Raw genomic sequence first — 18319 nt, 5'->3', positions numbered from 1 at the left:
CCTCACCTCAGCAGCAAAATCAACCCGCAACAGGTACTAGAAGTTCCTGGGCCCACCCTTTCCGCTTCTCCGTTCTGCTCATTCCTGGTCCCCATAACTGAGGGGCAGAAAAGTTCATCTGTAACCACCTTCTTGTCAGGGATCTGGGCTACAGTCAGACTCAGATGTCTCTACAGGGAAGAGATTTTACCCTTCGTAGCCCTTTCATTGCTCTGATTGTCCGATATAGGGGCAGGAAGTGAGGGGAAGTGGAGCTCTCTGGGAAGAGACGGAGAGTGGCTACACATATTGATCATGGTGCCAAGTTGCATTAGGAATCCATATTAACTGCCCCTATTTAATTTCTCAAGGGCAGTCAGCTTGCAAAGACTTTGTCTCAAGGCCAGAGTATGCCAAAATGTTCACCCTAGCAACATCAATCTGTCAAACCAGCAACTTAACTAGCTTTTTAGCACGTTATGGGCATGGGTCGTGTCTGCTCATTTTGTTGTATTCTCCCCAGCGCTTAGTACAATGCTCTGCACACAGTAAGTGTCCTATGAGAGATACCACTGGTAGACTGATTGATTGATTTTGGTTCTGTGGCAGAAGAAGGCTTTGGTGAAGGAAGATGCTTAGTAGCAAAATTTAGCCTTTGTTTTCCATATTACAGTCTCTATGTCTATTTAAGATGAACAGTTCCCCCAGATGCAGCACTTACCTGATCATATGGCCGATTCGTTTCACAAACTGCCTGTAGCGAGCTCTATTAAAGGTTTCTAGGCCCACCGCCAGAAGTTCCACCAATGAGTTAGCAAAGGCAAAAATTTTCATCATTTCTTGAGGTCTTGTTGCTTCAGGCACATAATCACCTACAAAAGCAGTTGAGACTAAAGTTGATGATGGGTCATGTATGGATACCTGACTAGAAGAACCAAGAGCACATGTGACCCCCCCCAATTTTTTTTTTTTATGGAATCTGTGAAGTGCTTACTATATTCTAGGCACTGTACTAAGCACTGGGGTAAGTACAAGCAAATTAGGTTGGACCAAGTCCACATCCCATGTGAGGCTCACCGTGTTAATCCTCATTCTACAAATGAGGTAACTGAGGCACAGAGAGCTTAAGTGACCCGCCCAAGGTTACAGAGTAGACAAGTGGAGGAGCCGGGAGTAAAACCCAGGTCTTTCTGACTCCCAGGCCCATGTTCTCTCTAATCACTTCTCAATTGAAGTCAAGAGTTTGATGGAAGTAAAAACGTCTATCAAGAAAGCAAACAAAGATAAGAGAGTTCTTGGGATTCTGAGGACAGTTGGGTACTATTCTATATTTAGATAAATCGGAGATGAAAAACTGCCAAAGGACAAAGAAAGGATCTGGGTTCTAATTGCAGCTCCTCCACTTGCCTGCTGTGAGACCGTGGGCAAGTCACTTCACCTCTCTATGCCACAATTACCTTGTCTGTAATCCTTGTCTGGGGATTCTTCTTGCCAAATCCAATGGCTCCTACTCCATCTTAATCCTCCTCGACCTCTCAGCTGTCTTTGACACTGTGGAACATCTCCTTCTCCTCAACAGGATAAACAACTTTGGCTTCACTGACTCCATCCTCTCCTGGTCTCTTCTTATCTCTCTGGCCGTTCATTCTCAGCCTCCTTCGTGGGCTCCTCCTCCCCCTCCAATCCCCCAACTGTGGGGGAGTCCCCCAAGGTTCAGTTCTTGGTCCCCTTCTATTCTCCATCTACACTCACTTCCTCGGAGAACTCATTCCCTCCCACGGCTTCAACTATCACTTCTGTGCTGATGACACCCAAATCTATATCTCCTCCCCTGTTTTCTCTCCCTCCCTCCAGACTCTCATCTCCTCCTGCCTTCAGGACATCTCCATGTGGATGTCGTCCACCACCTAAAATTCAATATGTCCAAGACAGAGTTCCTTATCTTCCCTCCCAAACCCTGTCCTCTCCTAAATTTTCCTCTCATTGTGGATTGCACAACCATCCTTGCCGTCTCACAAGCCCGTAACCTTGGTGTCATCCTTGACTCTGCTCTCTCATTCACCCCACACATCCAATCCATCACAAAAGCCTGACAGTCTCACCTTCACAACATCGCCAAGATCCACCCTTTCCTCTCCATCCAAACCGCTACCACATTAGTTCATCCTATCTCGACTGGATTACTGCATTGGCCTTCTTTCTGATCTCCCAACCTCCTGCTCTCCCCACATCAGCCCATACTTCAATCTGCTGCCCAGATTATCCTTCTATGGAAGTGTTCTGGGTATGTCACCCCGCTCCCCCAAAACCTCCAGTGGTTGCCTATCAACCTCCATGTCAAAGACTCCTCCCTATTGGCTTCAAAGTTCTCTATCCCCTCGCCCCCTCCTACCCCACCTCCCTTCTCTCCTTCTACATCCCAGCCCGCACACTCCACTCCTCTGGTGATAACCTTCTCACTGGGCCTCATTCTCGCCTGTGCCACCGTTAACCCTGGCCCACATCCTACCTCTGGCCTGGAACACCTTCCCTCCTCAAATCTGCCAAACAATCACTCTTCCCCCTCCTTCAAAGCCCTACTGAAGGCACATCTCCTCCAAGAGGCCTTACCAGACTAAATCCCGTTTTCCTCAGCTCCCCCTCCCTTCCACATCACCTCGAGTGGCTCTCTTTGCTCTTCCCCCCTTTTCCCCACCCCACAGCACTTATGTATAAATGTATATATCTATAATTCTATTTATTTATATTGATGCCTGTTTACCTGTTTTGATATCTCCCCCACTCTAGACTGTAAGCCCAGTGAGGGCAGGGATTCTCTCTCTTTATTGTTGAATTGTACTTTCTAAGTGCTTAGTACAGTGCTCTGCGTACAGTAGCGCTCAATAAATACGACTGAATTGAACTGATTAAAATGGTGAGCCTGATGTGGGAGAGGGACTGCGTCCAAACCCATTTGCCTGTATCTACCCCAGTGCTTAGCACAGCAACTGGAACATAGTAAGCACTTTATAAATACCGCTATTATTATTATAGGAGCTGGAAACAGTGATGAATGAAAAGCAGTGTTGCCTAGTGGGAGTCAGGAGACCTGGGTTCTAATCCCAGCTCCACCACCTGCCTGCTGTGTGACTTTGGGCAAATCACTTACCTTCACTGGGCTTCAGTTTCCTCATCTGCAAAATGGGGATTAAATATCTTTTTTCTCTCCTACTTAGACTGTGAGCCCTATGTGGGATATGGTGTGTGTCCAACCTGATTATCTTATATCTTCCACAGAGCTTTACATTATGCTTAGCACATAAGATGCTTAACAAATACCACAATTATCATTATTTTGACTACTGTAAAGGTCCATAATGCTAGGTCACCCAAGAGAAAGGAAGGCAAGTCACAGTGTGTGAATTTTAGAGTTTTCACCTTTCGCTTTAATCCCAAGAAAATGCTGAAAGAGTTCGTGGAACGGAAATTGGGACAAAAGGACAACCAAATCATCTTCACTTAGGAGCATCCAGCTTGTCTCAGGATCTTCATCCTAAAGAAAAACATTCGAAGGCATTTGGGTTGGTTTCACAAGAGCAATATCGCAGCCATTTAGCTGTCCCCTTATATTCTAGTTGTTCATCTTTTCTTCCCAATTTTAAATCGTGCTTCTCCTTTTTTTCCCTCATTTAAAATGAAGATGTTCCTGGGTTCCTTGACTTTGAATTAGGAACTATAATAGCAATGACGGAGACATAGCAAAATTCAATGAAAACACCACCTTCAGATAATTACTGAGTCTCTAACACAAAGCGAACACATAAACAGTCTTCCCTCACATTCCCTGAGGGAAACAAATGTAAACTTCACTTAGAGAGGCTGGGTTCAGGTGCTAGGACAACTATCTGGGTACCACTGCTTTACAAAAGGTTTCACTAAGGCCCTTAGTTGTTTTGGTCCCTTTAAACCACATTCCTTTCATGCGAAAGTCACAGGAGCAATCCATGTGTTTTAACTGACCAAGAAAAAGTAATGGCCCATCTAAATTTAATTCCAGTTCTCTTCTGCTGGGGCTCCTATCCTGATACTCTTTCCATTAAATGGAAAATAAATTGGAGGCAGAATTATAACAGAGTATTTTATAATATTGTCTGTCTCCCCGCCTAGACTGTAAACTTGTTATGGACAGGGAATGCGTTTGCTAATTCTGTTTTTATTGTATTCCCCCAAGCGCTTAGTACTGCACTCTGCATACAGTATGCACTCAAAACCATTGATTGATAGATTAACCAGCAGTCTTCTGGACAGAAAACTGGATTGCTATTTAAGAAGTAGCTAGGCACTTGTCCAGTCAGAAGATTGCTGGGCTTTAGCCCTAGGATTTCACTTTTTTTGGCTACGTCAATCAAGCTTCATGGCTCATAAATGCCTTCTTCTAATCTGAACCAGAGCTGCTTCCCCCTTAGGACCGAGACCATGGTAAAGCAGCATGGCCTGGTGGAAAGAACCCACAGGCTTGGGAGTCAAAGGACCTGGGTTCTAATCCCAGCTCCACCCCTTACCTGCTGTGTGACCACGGGTGAGTCACTTCACTTCTCTGTACCTCAATTCCCTCATATGCAAAATGCAGATTCAATCCCTGTTCAATCCCTCCTACTTAAACTGGGAACCCCATATATCTGCTGCATATATGTGCACTGCTTGGCACAGAATAAGCACTTGGCAAAAACCACAAGTACGTTTTGCTCACATCAGGCAAAACCCATATATTAGAGAAGTGGTATGGCCTAGTGGTAAGAGGAAGGACCTGGGAGTTAGAGGTCATGGGTTCTAATCCCGGCTCTGCCAGTTAGCTGTGTGACTGTGGGGAATTCACTTACCTTCTCTGTGACTCAGTTACCTCATCTGTAAAATGGGGACTAAGTCTATGAGCCCCAAAGGGGACAAGCTGATTACCCTGGATCTACCCCAGGCTTAGAACACAGACTTAGAACTTAGAATGCAATGGCTATAAAAGCCTATAAATAAGAATTCCAAATGAAAGGTTTAAGACTGCAGTTTGGAAACACACCGGTTAAGAGGGTGCATGAGGGAGGTCTACAAAATTACAAAAGGTGTGGACGAGATGAACGCGAATGGATGTTCCCTAAAATCCCACATCGGGACAAGGGGACATCCACTGAGATTTGAAGGTAGCAGGCTCAAAACCAACAAAAGGAAATAGGTTTTTACTCAGTGGGTGGACTGTAAACTCGTTCTGGACAGGGAACCAGTCTGTTTATTGTTACAATGTACTCTCCCACGCACTTAATATAGTGCTCTGCACATAGTAGCATTCAAAAAATAAGACTGAACGAATGAATGGATGAAAAGCATATGGAAGAGTTACCGCAGGAAATTAGGCAGGCAGAAAATATCTTTAGGTTCAAGACAGATTTGGATAAATTTCATTTGTTCATGACTGAATGAATGGTCTGTACTGGGTTTCCAGAGGTAAGATTCAGGATGGTAGATCCGCAACCCTGAGGACAGATTTTTGACAATCATTCATTCATTCATTCAATAGTATTTATTGAGCGCTTACTATGTGCAGAGCACTGTACTAAGCGCTTGGGATGAACAAGTCGGCAACAGATAGAGACAGTCCCTGCCGTTTGACGGGCTTACAGTCTAATCGGGGGAGACGGGCAGACAAGAACAATGGCACTAAACAGCGTCAAGGGGAAGAACATCTCGTAAAAACAATGGCAAATAAATAGAATCAAGGCGATGTACAATTCATTAACAAAATAAATAGGGTAACGAAAATATATACAGTTGAGCGGACGAGTACAGTGCTGTGGGGATGGGAAGGGAGAGGTGGAGGAGCAGAGGGAAAAGGGGAAAATGAGGCTTTAGCTGCGGAGAGGTAAAGGGGGGATGGCAGAGGGAGTAGAGGGGGAAGAGGAGCTCAGTCTGGAAACGCCTCTAGGAGGAGGTGATTTTTAAGTAAGGTTTTGAAGAGGGAAAGAGAATCAGTTTGGCGGAGGTGAGGAGGGAGGGCGTTCCAGGACCGCGGGAGGACGTGACCCAGGGGTCGACGGCGGGATAGGCGAGACCGAGGGACGGCGAGGAGGTGGGCGGCAGAGGAGCGGAGCGTGCGGGGTGGGCGGTAGAAAGAGAGAAGGGAGGAGAGGTAGGAATCATCACACCAGTCCCCTCAAGCCCCCTGGTACCACTGTTGGAGCCCAAATAAAAGGCTGTCTGGATCAGTCAATCAAGCGATCAATGGTATTTATTGAGGGCTTACTGTGTGCACAGCACTGTACACAGCACTGGGATAGAATATATAGGTGGGAATCAGATCCAGTCCTTGCCTTCATGGGGCTCACAATCTAAGAGCTGTATGCAGAAAAGGACAAGTTGGTCAATCTTACACTCTACAAATATTAGTGGAAGAGCCCGGGCTAGGGAGTCAGAGGTCGTGGGTTCTAATCCCACCTCTGCTACTTGTCAGCTGTGTGACTCTGGGCAAGTCACTTAACTTCTCTGCGCCTCAGTTACCTCACCTGTAAAATGGGGATTAAAGACTGTGAGCTCCATGTGGGACAACCTGTTAACCTTGTATCTACCCCAGTGCTTAGAACAGTGCTTGGCACAGAGTAAGCGCTTAACATATACCGTTAAAAAACAATTAGAATATACTAGGTGTTGTTGGGTAAAGTTTCCACCAAAAAAGGAATAATCTACCTTGAATCTACCTTTCAAGTGCGATTGAAGCACTGTGGCCTAATGTATAGAACCCAGGTCTGGGAGTCAGAAGGACTTGAGTTTTAATCCCCGCTCCTCCACTTGTCTGCTGTGTGGGCAAGTCACTTCACTTCTCTATGACTCAGTTACCTCATCAGTAAATTGGGGATAGAGACTGTGTGGAACAGGAAATGTGTCCAACCTGATTAGCTATCTCTATCCCAGTGCTTAGTATAGTGCCTGGCACATAACAAGAACTTAACAAATACCACAAAAAAAAAGTCATACCCCATACTGGAATTTATCATATTAACGATTTTGGAGGCTGAAAATTGTTATTTTAACACACACTCTAGTCATTTTAAAGGATATACCTCTTCTCCTCCTTCATCTACTAATGTCCAGTTTCCAGAGTCAGGCCCAGATGACGAAGACACTCTTTCATTTGGTTTCATGTGGCACATAAACTCTGCTCGATTTCTAAAGAAGATAAGAAAAAGTATTAATTTCAGAAGTCGAGTGAATTCTCAGTTTGTAACACTCTCAAATTGAAGATTTAAATACATAAAACTTGGAACGAGGAAAAGCAAATATGCACTTTTTACAATATGATTAAGTTCACCATCAAACCACTGTCTTTAACAGGTAGATGTAACTTTTAGCCAGTCTTTATAATAATATTATTACTAATAATAATTATTACGATATTTGTTAAGCGCTTACTCTGTGCCAGGCACTGTTCTAGGCGCTGGGGTAGATACAAGCAAGTTGGACCCAATCCCTATCCCACACTGTGTCTGTAGTCTCAATCCCTGTTTTACAAATAAGGTAACTGAGGCACAGGGAAGTGAAATGACTTGCCCAAGGTCGCAAAGCAGACAAATGATGGAGACGGGATTAGAACCCATGACCTTCTGACTCGCAGGCCCATGCTCTACCCACTACACCATGCTGCTTCCCAGGGGCACGCAAAATATAGTGCCGTAATTCATGCCAACAATATACTGCCTTACCAGAAAATGGGGGTTTGGGAAGATATATATTCTAGCAGCAAGAAATAAGACTGAAGTTGGATCAGTCTGAGAGTGCTTTGTTTGCTATCTGACTTCACTAACCGAACCACAAAATCTCCACGATGCTTCAGGGCAGGGATGATAAAGAACCTTTCAAAGGTTTAAAGAGTCAACAAGGAGTTCACAAAATAAATGCATGATGATTCAGCCACCACACACAGTCCTTCAGGATTCACTTCCCTGAACTCAAGCCTTCTCAACAAAGTTACTTACTTATGGGGAAATTCAAAGCCAGAACGTTAGCATAACAGAGTCCTCTACCAGAGATGAGTTTTGTTGCTGAGTACAGTCCACTGCACAGAGCAAGGGCTCAATAAATATTATCACTGCTACTATTTGCGAGCTGTTGAAAAAGTCCACTTGAGCCAATCTTTGGAAGAAATGGGATTCACAAAATCCCCTCAGTTCTCTAGACAGTTATTTCCACAGGTTGGGGAATGTAGAGAAGTATCTGAAGAACTGGTTTACAAAGAACTTTCCACACTTACTTGACAGGAGACATAAGCAAGGCAAGAGACTGCATAAAGTGAAAGACGCCTGATGGGTTATCCAAGACTTTGATCTGAAAATAAGAAAAGGCAAAACCATGTTAAGAAAACCACCAACTCACTGTCATCTCTGTTTGATATGACAGGTGAAGGAATTTCTGAAGATGGCTGGAAAGGCATGCTATAAACTCATCACGAGACTAGGTCAGTCCAATCACTTATCCTATCCCGCCTTGATTATTCTATCGGCCTCCTTGCTGACCTCCCCGCTTCCTTCCTCTCCCCAGTCCAGTCCATACTTCACTCTGCCGCCCAGATCATCTCTCTTTAAAAAGGTTCAGTATGTGTTTCCCCACTCTTCAAGAACCTCCAAAGGTTGCCCATCCATCTCCACATTAAACAGAAACTCCTTAAAGTGCTTTAAAGTATGCTAAAGCAGTCGATCGCCTTGCCTACTCCTACTTCATCTCACTGCTTTCCTACCACAACCCAGCCCGCACATATCGCTCCTCTAATGCCAACCTTCTCGCTGTACCTTGATCTCATTTTTCTCGCCGTCGACCTCTTGCCCACGTCCTGCCTCTGGCCTGGAACGCCCTTCCTCTTCATATCTGACCAACAATTACTCCTCCTGCCTTCGAAGGCTTACTGAAGGAACATCTCCTTCAAGAAGCCTTTCCTAAGCCCTCATTTCCTTTTCTCTCATACCCTTCTGCATCACCCTGATTCACTCCCTTTAACCAACTGCCCCCCTCCCCTCAGCCCCACAGCACTTATGTTCAGGACCATAATTTATTTATATGCCTCCCCTTCTAGCCTGTAAGCTCGCTGTGGGCAGGGAATGTGACTGTTATACTGTACTCTCCAAAGTGCTTAGTACAGTGCTCTGCACATAGTAATCACTCAATAAATACAATGAATTGATTGAAAAGTTCCTTATGAAGTTTAATAAACAGCTTGGCCAGTTAAGGCTTCTCAGCTACATCCTATTTCCAAATATAGCCTGTGCTCACGAAGGAGTGCAACAACCTGATTAGTTTAAACCTACAGATAAAAATATTGATTTTAGGCTACAGGAGCCTCCACCAAACCTTAAACCAGAGCCGCAAAAATGTAGGAAAACAGCAATGGTGTGAAATTCATCTCTTTATTCCCAGCTTTGGAATGCCCGAAGGGCAACAAGAGCAAGAGGGGCTACAAACAAAATTAACTCTGAATAAACAGACGCTGACTTCCAGAATCTTCTTGTAATGATCAGGGACTAAGTTAATGCTGGTCACTCCTAAGCTTCCTCTAGCTTTTGTGCCGATGGTGAACTTTTGTGAAGCTGACTTGAACCCCGGTAGGTAAAACCTCTTTAAGCAGGAATCCTGCAGGACTAAATACCAGGGAAGGTTTTCCAGGGGGAGATTCTCCTGCAATCTACAAATTCCACCGACAGTTCCTCTACACTGGGTTTTCTTGGAAGCACTTTCACTCTTTACAAAGTAAACTCTGCCTTCATCTCTTTAGGACGCACAACAGATAACTACACGCTACGTCAAGTTCCTAAGAGCAACCACAGCAAGATCATACCTGAATGAATGGAATGGCCCATTTACTGATACCAGCCGGACAGCGAAGGATGTGGTTCAAAAGGAAGAGGTGATCTCCAGGGCAGCCGGCTCTTTGTAACACTGAGATCTAAACAAAAGATATATGCTTTAGCATTCCACGGGAGCAGAAGAAACTTTTCTACAGCTGTAACAGCGACAGAGTGGTATCAAGAGCAATGATATTTACTGGCCAACTACTGTGTGTGTGATAGTAACGGTATTTATTAAGCGCTGGCTATGTTCATGGCACTGTGTTAAGCACTGGCAGAGGATTCAGAGGTGTGAATTAGAGGGCCTCACAATCTAAGAGTTTTAAATTAACTGGAGGCAGACACAGCAGGAGTGATGAAACATTAGGAACCAGCGCAAACATGCACAAAGTACGAACTTAAGGAACACAGCAGATCAGCAAGAGATACCATCTCTGCCCTTAGGGTGCTTACGGGAGATATAAATTGCCAAATATTTTAGTGTAAGCCAACAAGGGCCAGGTTTAGCCTGCCAAATTTAAGGGAATAGCAAATTCTACTGCATTAGCCATTCTCCCATGCTGCCCAATCAATCAGTGGGATTTAAGCCCGGTGTTGGTAGGGATTGTCTCTATTTGTTGCTGACTTGTACTTTCCAAGCGCTTAGTACAGTGCTCTGCACCGATTAAGCGCTCAATAAATACGACTGAATGAATTTGGATGAAAAAACCTAAAAGCCCTGAGAGAGATGCACTTTCCCTCCTCAACTCTCAGCTGAAGCAACTGGGAGAAAGCAGAAGTACCTGCTGTCAAGTTAGCTGGAGCAAGGAGGAGGGAGGGGGAGGGAAAAGGGAAGATGGGGGAGGGAGAGCATGTTAATCTCTTACATATTCCCTGGGGGGGGTGGAGCTGGAGAGTTACAGCTATTTTACTAAGAAGGTATTTTATAATTAGATTTGTCTCTTTCTGTTTGAGGTGTGTTTCCACACTAGACAGAAAGTTCCTCGAGAGCAGTAATCAGATCTTGTTCTCCTGTAATACGCTTGCCACTTAGTAGAACAATACTACATGCACATTAAATCCTCAGTATATACCTCTAGCTGCTGTGAGCTGGAGTTGGGAGCTAACCAGTGGATATACTGACCGTACCATAGGAAGCTAAAGGGAGAGGTGCTGGAATGGTCCAGCAGACTAACTCTGAACGCAAGGAGCAGCGAGAGAAATAGGGTGCATTAGTGGATAGAGCACGGGGCTAGCAATCAGAAGGACCTGGGTTCTAATCCCGGCTCTGCCGCTTGACTGCGCTGGGACCTGGGGCAAGTCACTCGATGTCTCTGTGCCTCAGTTACCTCATCTGTAAAATGGGGATTAAGGCTGTGAGTCCCATGTGGACGTGGACTATTGTCCGACCTGATGAGTTTGTATCTATCCCCTTGCTTAGAACAGTGCCTGGCACATATTAAGAGCTGAACAAATACCATATTTAAAAAAAAAAAAAAGAAGAGGATCAGAGATTTCCAGAACAGAAAATCTGTTCATTCCTCAGGTCCCTTTCTAGAGAGAAGGCTTGCTTTGCATTCATTCAACTTGGGAAACAGTGGGACCTAGCAGAAAGAGCACTAACTGGGAGCCAGAGGACCTGGTTCTGATCCCAGCTCCGCCACTTCCCTGTGTGACCTGAGGCAAGTCATTCAACTTTGCTGTGCCTCAGTTTCCTCAGCTGTAAAATGGGGACTCACTACCTGTTCTCCCTCCTACTTGACTGTGAGCCCCTTGTGGGACAGGGACTGTATCCGGCCTGATTAGCTTGCATCAATCCCAGCGCTTAGAATAGTGTTTAACACATACTAAGCGTTTAATAAATACCACTAAAAAAATACCTGGAGTATAGTCAGTTCCAGGAGACGTTTTGGGCAAGGAGATGGGTGCTTGGAAAGTGGAAGGGAGTCCCAGGGCCAGAAGGAGAGAAATAAACGTTCAATAAATACCACTGATTGATTGATACCACTGATTGATTGACTGACTTATGGTAATTTGGAGTGGTCTTTGGCAGCACAACAAAGAAATGGCTAACAAACTGGAGAGACGAGACATTCAGTCATATTTACTGAGCATTTACTTCGTGCAGAACACTGTCCTAAGTGCTTGGAAAGTACAATTCGGCAACAGAGCCAATCCCTGCCCAAGAATGGGCTCACAGTCTAGAAGCGGGGAGGCAGACAAGCATCAGACAGGCATCAGAGTTACACCTCAACTTATCCCTCAACTCTCTCCCCGATGACCCTGTTTCATGCCCCTCCTCCCGCGGGGACTCCTTCTCCCTTCAAATCCACCGGACCACGGCTCTCCCCACTTCTGAACAAAACACTCCTGAAATCCCTCCTCCTCCAGGATGCTTTCCCTAATTGATTTTTCTTCCCCCAGGTCTTATCCTCCCTACTATCATCTCAGCACTTTTGATCCTCCTTATCACTTTTGCACTCTCTACTTTTCACTGCACTTATGGACAGTCTGCCTAGCTGTATGTTTTTTGGTGTCCGTCTCCCCGGCAAGACGGTTAAGTTCCTTTTGAGCAGGGATCCTGTCATTGGTTTCTTCTGTTCTTTCCCAAGTGCTTAGTACTGTGCTCTGAAAAGAATAAGCCCTCAGTAAATGCTGCCGAATGAGTAGCAGGTCCAATTATTAGTGGAAAGGTTGAGGAGACCGTATCGATGGCCTTGTCATTCTGTTTTCTTACCAATTTCTGCAGCCAGAGAAGAAGATCCTCCTGGAATTGAACATCTTCTATAACCCTCCGGGTGAACGTGAACAGAACACTGATGCACTCTTTCAGCTGACACAAATCTGAGGGTAGGCTTTCTGTCTGTTTAGAAGCTGTAAATTTAATAAAAGATCATTTGAGAAGCTTCCAGTAATGGATTTAACTTTAAGAAAGTTGGAAAATGGACCAAGCCCGGAGATTCTGTGAGCGCTTGAATGACGGAAGTATTTTCTTTATAGACTCTATAGAATTCTCCTCTTCAAACATTCAAATGACAAAAGTATTTTTTTAAAAAAGGAGGAAGGGCTAAAACGAACTTTCAAAGAACGAGTCTTTCATTAAAATGCTTAATAGAGAATTCCCATTCACCAAACATGGTTTTTATAAACCACAAAAGCATATAAGACCCATATGAGTCACAGTTCTTGTGGTCAAAAAACAACCAAATATAAAAAAGTGGAAATGAAAAATTGAAAAAAAGGAGATGGAGGCAGAAAATGAGTTAATGACTAATGTGTGGTTTGTGGTTGGATGTTCACAAGACATTCTACTTTGCCTTAGCCCAAGGCAACGGTACACAAGAAACCAGAAAACATGGGATATCCAGGCAATTGGCAAATTCTTACAATTACAAGGAAATGTTGGACTCCATGTGAGAAAGAATAAGAGCCAAAGAGAAAACCAAAGAGAAAAGAAAAGTTAGGTTACCTCCCCAGAACATATCTTGGCCACAGCTCATGCTTCTTAGCCACACATGCACCCATAGGTGAATTTAACTGTCAGTGACATTCTCTTCAAATATAAAAATATATATATGCATATACACTCACACACACACAACAGTGCATATTTACTGTGCAGTATCTTCCCAAAAAATTTCGATGCTTTTGTTTCTACAGAGTACAAGGCAGGGCAAGCTTGTAATTCTTCACATACCTTGACCTTGCTGATGAACTGCTAAAGCTCTCAGAACGGCTGAACTATTGAGCAATCCATACATGTAAGACTCAACCTGCAGGCGGGACAACACGGAAGTATAGGAATGCAGGGATAAGGTCTGATGTAGATGCTCGGATTTGGCCTCAAATGACTTCTTTAGTTCTGCCAGTGCATTTTCATTCATCTCTACTGTTTGGAAACGGTGATATCCGGTGACTTTCACCTGATCTGCACAAACACCCTGAAGCGGAAGAAAGGAGGGAGAACACCAGAGAGCCCATCATTCCAAATATTCAATACAGAAAAGAAAGCCGCCTCCTTGGAAAGACTAGTTTCTAATCTAGGGTTTTTTTTAAGATAATTTGGTTAAAATCTAGGACTTGACCTTGTCTCTGTTTGGAGTGGAGCTGAGAATTCAGAACGGTGTCAGACATTCACTCTGCACCCCGCCCCCTCCCGCTGGATCTGCCGGACCAGACTGAAAACATATCGACCTCGGGCTGCGCTACTGTGCCCAACAGCGAGCCCTAGTTCCACCACCTGTCTCCTGTGCGACTTTGGGCAAGTCACTTCACTCCTCTAAGTCTCATTTACCCCATCTTTCTAGACGGGGAGGGCAGCGGTTAAGACTGAGCCCCACGTGGGACCTGGACTGTGTCCAACCCGATTAGCTTGTATCTACTCCAGTGCTTTGAGAAAAAGCCTCAAATAGCTTCAGTGCCTTGCAAATAGTAAGCGCTTAGCAAATGCCATTTAAAAAAACAATGCACGCTTCAATCAGCTCCAATGTGACTGGGTGGTAATGGTTTAAAATCTTGTTTGTGCAGAAAGCAGCAACTCCAGAGAAGACACCAATGTACCTGGGTGATATCACCATCCCAGGCCTCTCCTTTATTGGGATTAGAGCAGAAGCCCAACATATATCCCCTGGCTCTGAAGTCACCTCCAAGAACTGCAGGATGCCCTCCTCCTTTTCCCTGTCGCTCTCCTGCCCTGGTCCCGTCTCCTCAGTCCCCTACCAGTGGCTTTTGGGTTTGATTTTTAACTTACCCGCGGTCCCCCGGGTTCCCTAAAACCAGGGTGGCTCTTTCCTATCGGACTTTAATTTTTCCCTCGGAGGAGTGTGGCCTTATGGAAAGAGCACGGGCTGGGGCCTCAGAGGTCGTGGGTTCTAATCCTGGCTCTGCCACGTGCCTCCTGTGTGACCTTGGGTGAGTCACTTAATTACCCTGGGCCTCAGTTCCCTCATCTGCAAAATGGGGATTCAGTACCCGTTCTCCCTCTTACTGAGATTGTGAGCCTTGTGGGACCTGTCTTCTATCTTCCCCAGGGCTTAGTACAGTGCTAAGCACGGAGTAATCAATCGATGGTAGCTGCTGAGCGCTTACTATGTGCAGAGCACTGTACTGAGCACTTGGAAGAGTACAACACAACAGAATCAGCAGACATGTTCCCTGCCCATAATGAGCTGGACAGTCTACCAAGCCCTTAAGCGTAATTCTCTAGAGAAGCAGCACAGCAAGGTGGATAAAGCATAGGCCTGAGAGTCAGAAGGTTAGGGGCTCGATCCCAGCTCCCCCACTTGTCTGCTGTGTGATTTTAGGCAAGTCATTTCACTTCTCTGTACCTCCATTCCCTCATCTGTAAAATGGCGATTGAGACTGTGACCCCCCACATGGGACAGGGACTGTGTCCAACCTGATTACCTGGTATCCACCCCAGTGCAAAATACAGTGCCTGGTACACAGTAAGCGCTTAAACGAACACCATCATTATTAGATGTCAGTTGCGGCCAGTGCTGAGACCCGCCCCACACCACCCCCTCCCCTTTCTTGACCTTCTTACCTACCGCAGCAAATGTCGTGGGCATCAGGGTAGACGGGAAAGGGGGTAAAAGGAGAAGAGGGCCAGGCCTCTCCCAGGCAGTTTCCTCGTCCTCCCACAGCTCACCCAGATCTAGCCCCTGCCCCTTCCTCATCATCCCTACGGCTCTGAAGAGGACCAGAGAGCGGAGAGCCGGGAAAGAAGAAGCAATGGGGAGATAGGCGCCTTTTAGGGCAGGGAATGTGTTTTCCGACTCTATACTGTCCTCTACTTAGCGCGTAGTACAGTGCTCTGTACCTACTAAGCGCTCAATAAATACCATTGGTGATGAGGTAGCGTGTGCTGTGGCGGATCTTGCCACAAATAAAAATCAAACAGAGAAGCAGTCTTATCTCACCTCTCGCGCCACCGACCCCAGCCCACATCCCGCATCTGGCCCGGCACACCCTACCTCCTCATATTTGACAGTCAATCACTCTCCCTCTCTTCGAAGCCTTATTGAAGGCCCACCTCCTCCAAGAGGCCTTCCCAGACTAAGCCCCACAGTCAGTGTGAAGCAGGGAGACACGGGCCTGAATATCCCGTGATCCCGGTGGTTTAGATGCTTGAAAATGTGGCTCACACATGGATGTTTTATCTGGGAATATATTTTTCCAGACACTTATAAATTAGGATAGATTTCAAAACCAAATCTGTCACATTGGCTGCAGCCAAATACAATACATTCCTTCCCCCGATGGCTCATATATCTAGCTAAAGATAGATAATTATAATAATAATAATGGTGATGGTATTTGTTAAGCGCATTCTATGTGCCAAGTACTGCTCTAAGCACTGGGGTAGATACAAGGTAATCAGATTGTTCCACGTGGGGCTCACAGTCTTAATCCCCATTTTACAGATGATGTAAATGAGGCACAGAGAAGTTGAGTGACTTGCCCATACAGCTGACAAGTGGCAGAGCTGGGATTAGAACCCATGACCTCTGACTCCCAAGCCCGTGCTCTTTCTACTGAGCCACGCTGCCTCTCTAATAATAAGATATATAATGTATATAAAAATATATGTAGTTTTAATTTCCCAGCTGCCAATTTTGGCCCCTAACCCTTCTCAGGACTAGCCCAGCTCCCACAGCTGGCCCAGCTTTTTATTTTTATTTATTTTTAAGTACTTACTATGTGCCAGGCACTGTCCTAAGTGCTGGGGTAGACTATAAATTACTCAGTTTGGACATAGTCCGTGTTCCACATCCTTAGCGAAGCAGCGTGACTCAGTTCAAAGAGCACGGGCTTGGGAGTCAGAGATCATGGGTTCTAATACCGGCTCTGCCACTTGTCAGCTGTGTGACTGTGGGCAAGTCACTTCACTCTCTGTGCCTCAGTTACCTCATCTGTAAAATGGGGATTAAGACTGTGAGCCTCATGTGGGACAACCTGATTACTCTGTATACCCCAGCACTTAGAACAGTGCTCTGCACATAGTAAGCACTTAACAAATACCAACATTATTATTATTATTATTATTATTAATCCCCATTTTACAGATGAGGAAGCTGAAGCAGAGGGAAATGAAGTGACTCACCCAAAGTCACACAACCAGCAAATGGTGGAACCAGGATTAGAACCCAGCTCCTCTGACTTCCAAGCTCTTGTTCTATCCACTAGACCATGCTGCTTCTAGACCAGCATTTGGTATTTACCAGACCCTCATCTCCACAGCACATAGGTACATATCCTTAAATTATTTATGTATATTAATATCTGTCCCGCCCTCAACTGTAAGTCTCTTGTGGGCAAGAAACATGTCCACCAATTCTTTAGGTCTGTATTATGTAGGGAAGCCTCATAGCATGTTGAAAAGAGCACGGGCCTGGGAGTCGGAGGATTTGGGTTCTAATCCCGGCTCCACCTGGCGCCTGCTGTGTGACCTGTGTGACCTAACTTCTCTGTGCCTCAGTTTCCTTAACTGTAAAATGGGGATTTGATAACAGTTCTCCCTCCTGCTTAGACTGCGAGCCTCACATGGGCCAAGGACTGTGTCTGACTGGATTACCTTGTATCTACCCCAGAGTCAGAACACCACTTGACACATATTAAGTGCTTATTAGTACTATTAGTAATATTAGCATATTAAGTACATATTAGTACAATGCTTGGCACATAGCAGGCACCCAGTAAATAACTGCGGTATTTGTTAAGCACTGGGGTAGAAACAAGACACTCCAGTCAGACACAGTCTCAGTCCCACACTGGACTCACAGTCTAAGTAGAAGGGAGAATGGGGACTGAATCCTCATTTTATAGTTGAGGAAACTGAGGCAGGGTCACACAGCAGGCAAGTGGCGGAGCTGGGATTAGAACCCAGGTCCTCTCACTCCCAAGCCCTTGCTCTCTCCACTAGGCCACACTGCTTCTCTAACGCATACCACTGAGTGATTAACATTCTGATGCTGAGATGTGGTCTGGAATCATCGGGAGCTCACTGAGTGTTTCTTTTGCTCATTAATAAGCGTAATAACAATTGTGGTATTTGTTAAGCGCTGACTTTGGGCCAGGCACCGTACCAAGCACTGAGGTGGATACAAGCAAATCAGGTTGGACACGGTCCCTGTCCCACATGGGACTCCCAGACTCAATCCCCATTTTACAGATGAGGACACTGAGACGCAGGGCAGCAAAGTGACTTGCCCAAGGTCACAAAGCAGACAGGTGGCGGAGCCGGGATGAGAACCCATGACCTTCTGACTCCGAGGTCCATGCTCTATCCACTACGCCGTGCTGCTTGACTCGCCGAGGGCAGGGAACGTGTCTTCCAACTCCGTCCTATTGTACTCCCCCAATCGCTTAGTATAGCCTTCTGCACACAATAAGCCCTCGATACCTACACCTGCTTGATTGATTTTGTGAACAAATTGAGGACCCAGAGTCAGAGCTCTAAGGCAAGCAGACCCCAGGCTTGGAAAGCCCAGCAGGCAGCATCTTTT

The 18319-nt window shown here is 45.5% G+C and overlaps 1 protein-coding gene across 4 annotated transcripts in view; it reads right to left on the bottom strand.

The window, feature by feature from the left end:
• EPG5 (ectopic P-granules autophagy protein 5 homolog) overlaps nucleotides 1-18319 on the bottom strand; it is a 127265-nt gene that overhangs the window by 84059 nt on the left and 24887 nt on the right. For all 4 annotated transcript variants that reach the window (XM_029059968.2, XM_029059971.2, XM_029059969.2 and 1 more), the window contains exons 3-9: nucleotides 13510-13753; nucleotides 12550-12686; nucleotides 9824-9931; nucleotides 8249-8322; nucleotides 7062-7167; nucleotides 3397-3511; nucleotides 701-851 (exon numbers count right to left, since the gene is read on the bottom strand). In XM_029059968.2, the coding sequence (XP_028915801.1) occupies nucleotides 701-851; nucleotides 3397-3511; nucleotides 7062-7167; nucleotides 8249-8322; nucleotides 9824-9931; nucleotides 12550-12686; nucleotides 13510-13753 (935 nt within the window). The remainder of the gene's footprint in view (nucleotides 1-700; nucleotides 852-3396; nucleotides 3512-7061; nucleotides 7168-8248; nucleotides 8323-9823; nucleotides 9932-12549; nucleotides 12687-13509; nucleotides 13754-18319) is intronic.

This window comes from Ornithorhynchus anatinus, chromosome 3, assembly GCF_004115215.2.
Source record: "Ornithorhynchus anatinus isolate Pmale09 chromosome 3, mOrnAna1.pri.v4, whole genome shotgun sequence".
Lineage (NCBI taxonomy): Eukaryota > Metazoa > Chordata > Mammalia > Monotremata > Ornithorhynchidae > Ornithorhynchus > Ornithorhynchus anatinus.
Note: the sequence above shows the minus strand (reverse complement) of the source record. Positions and strands in the feature narration are given on the sequence as shown.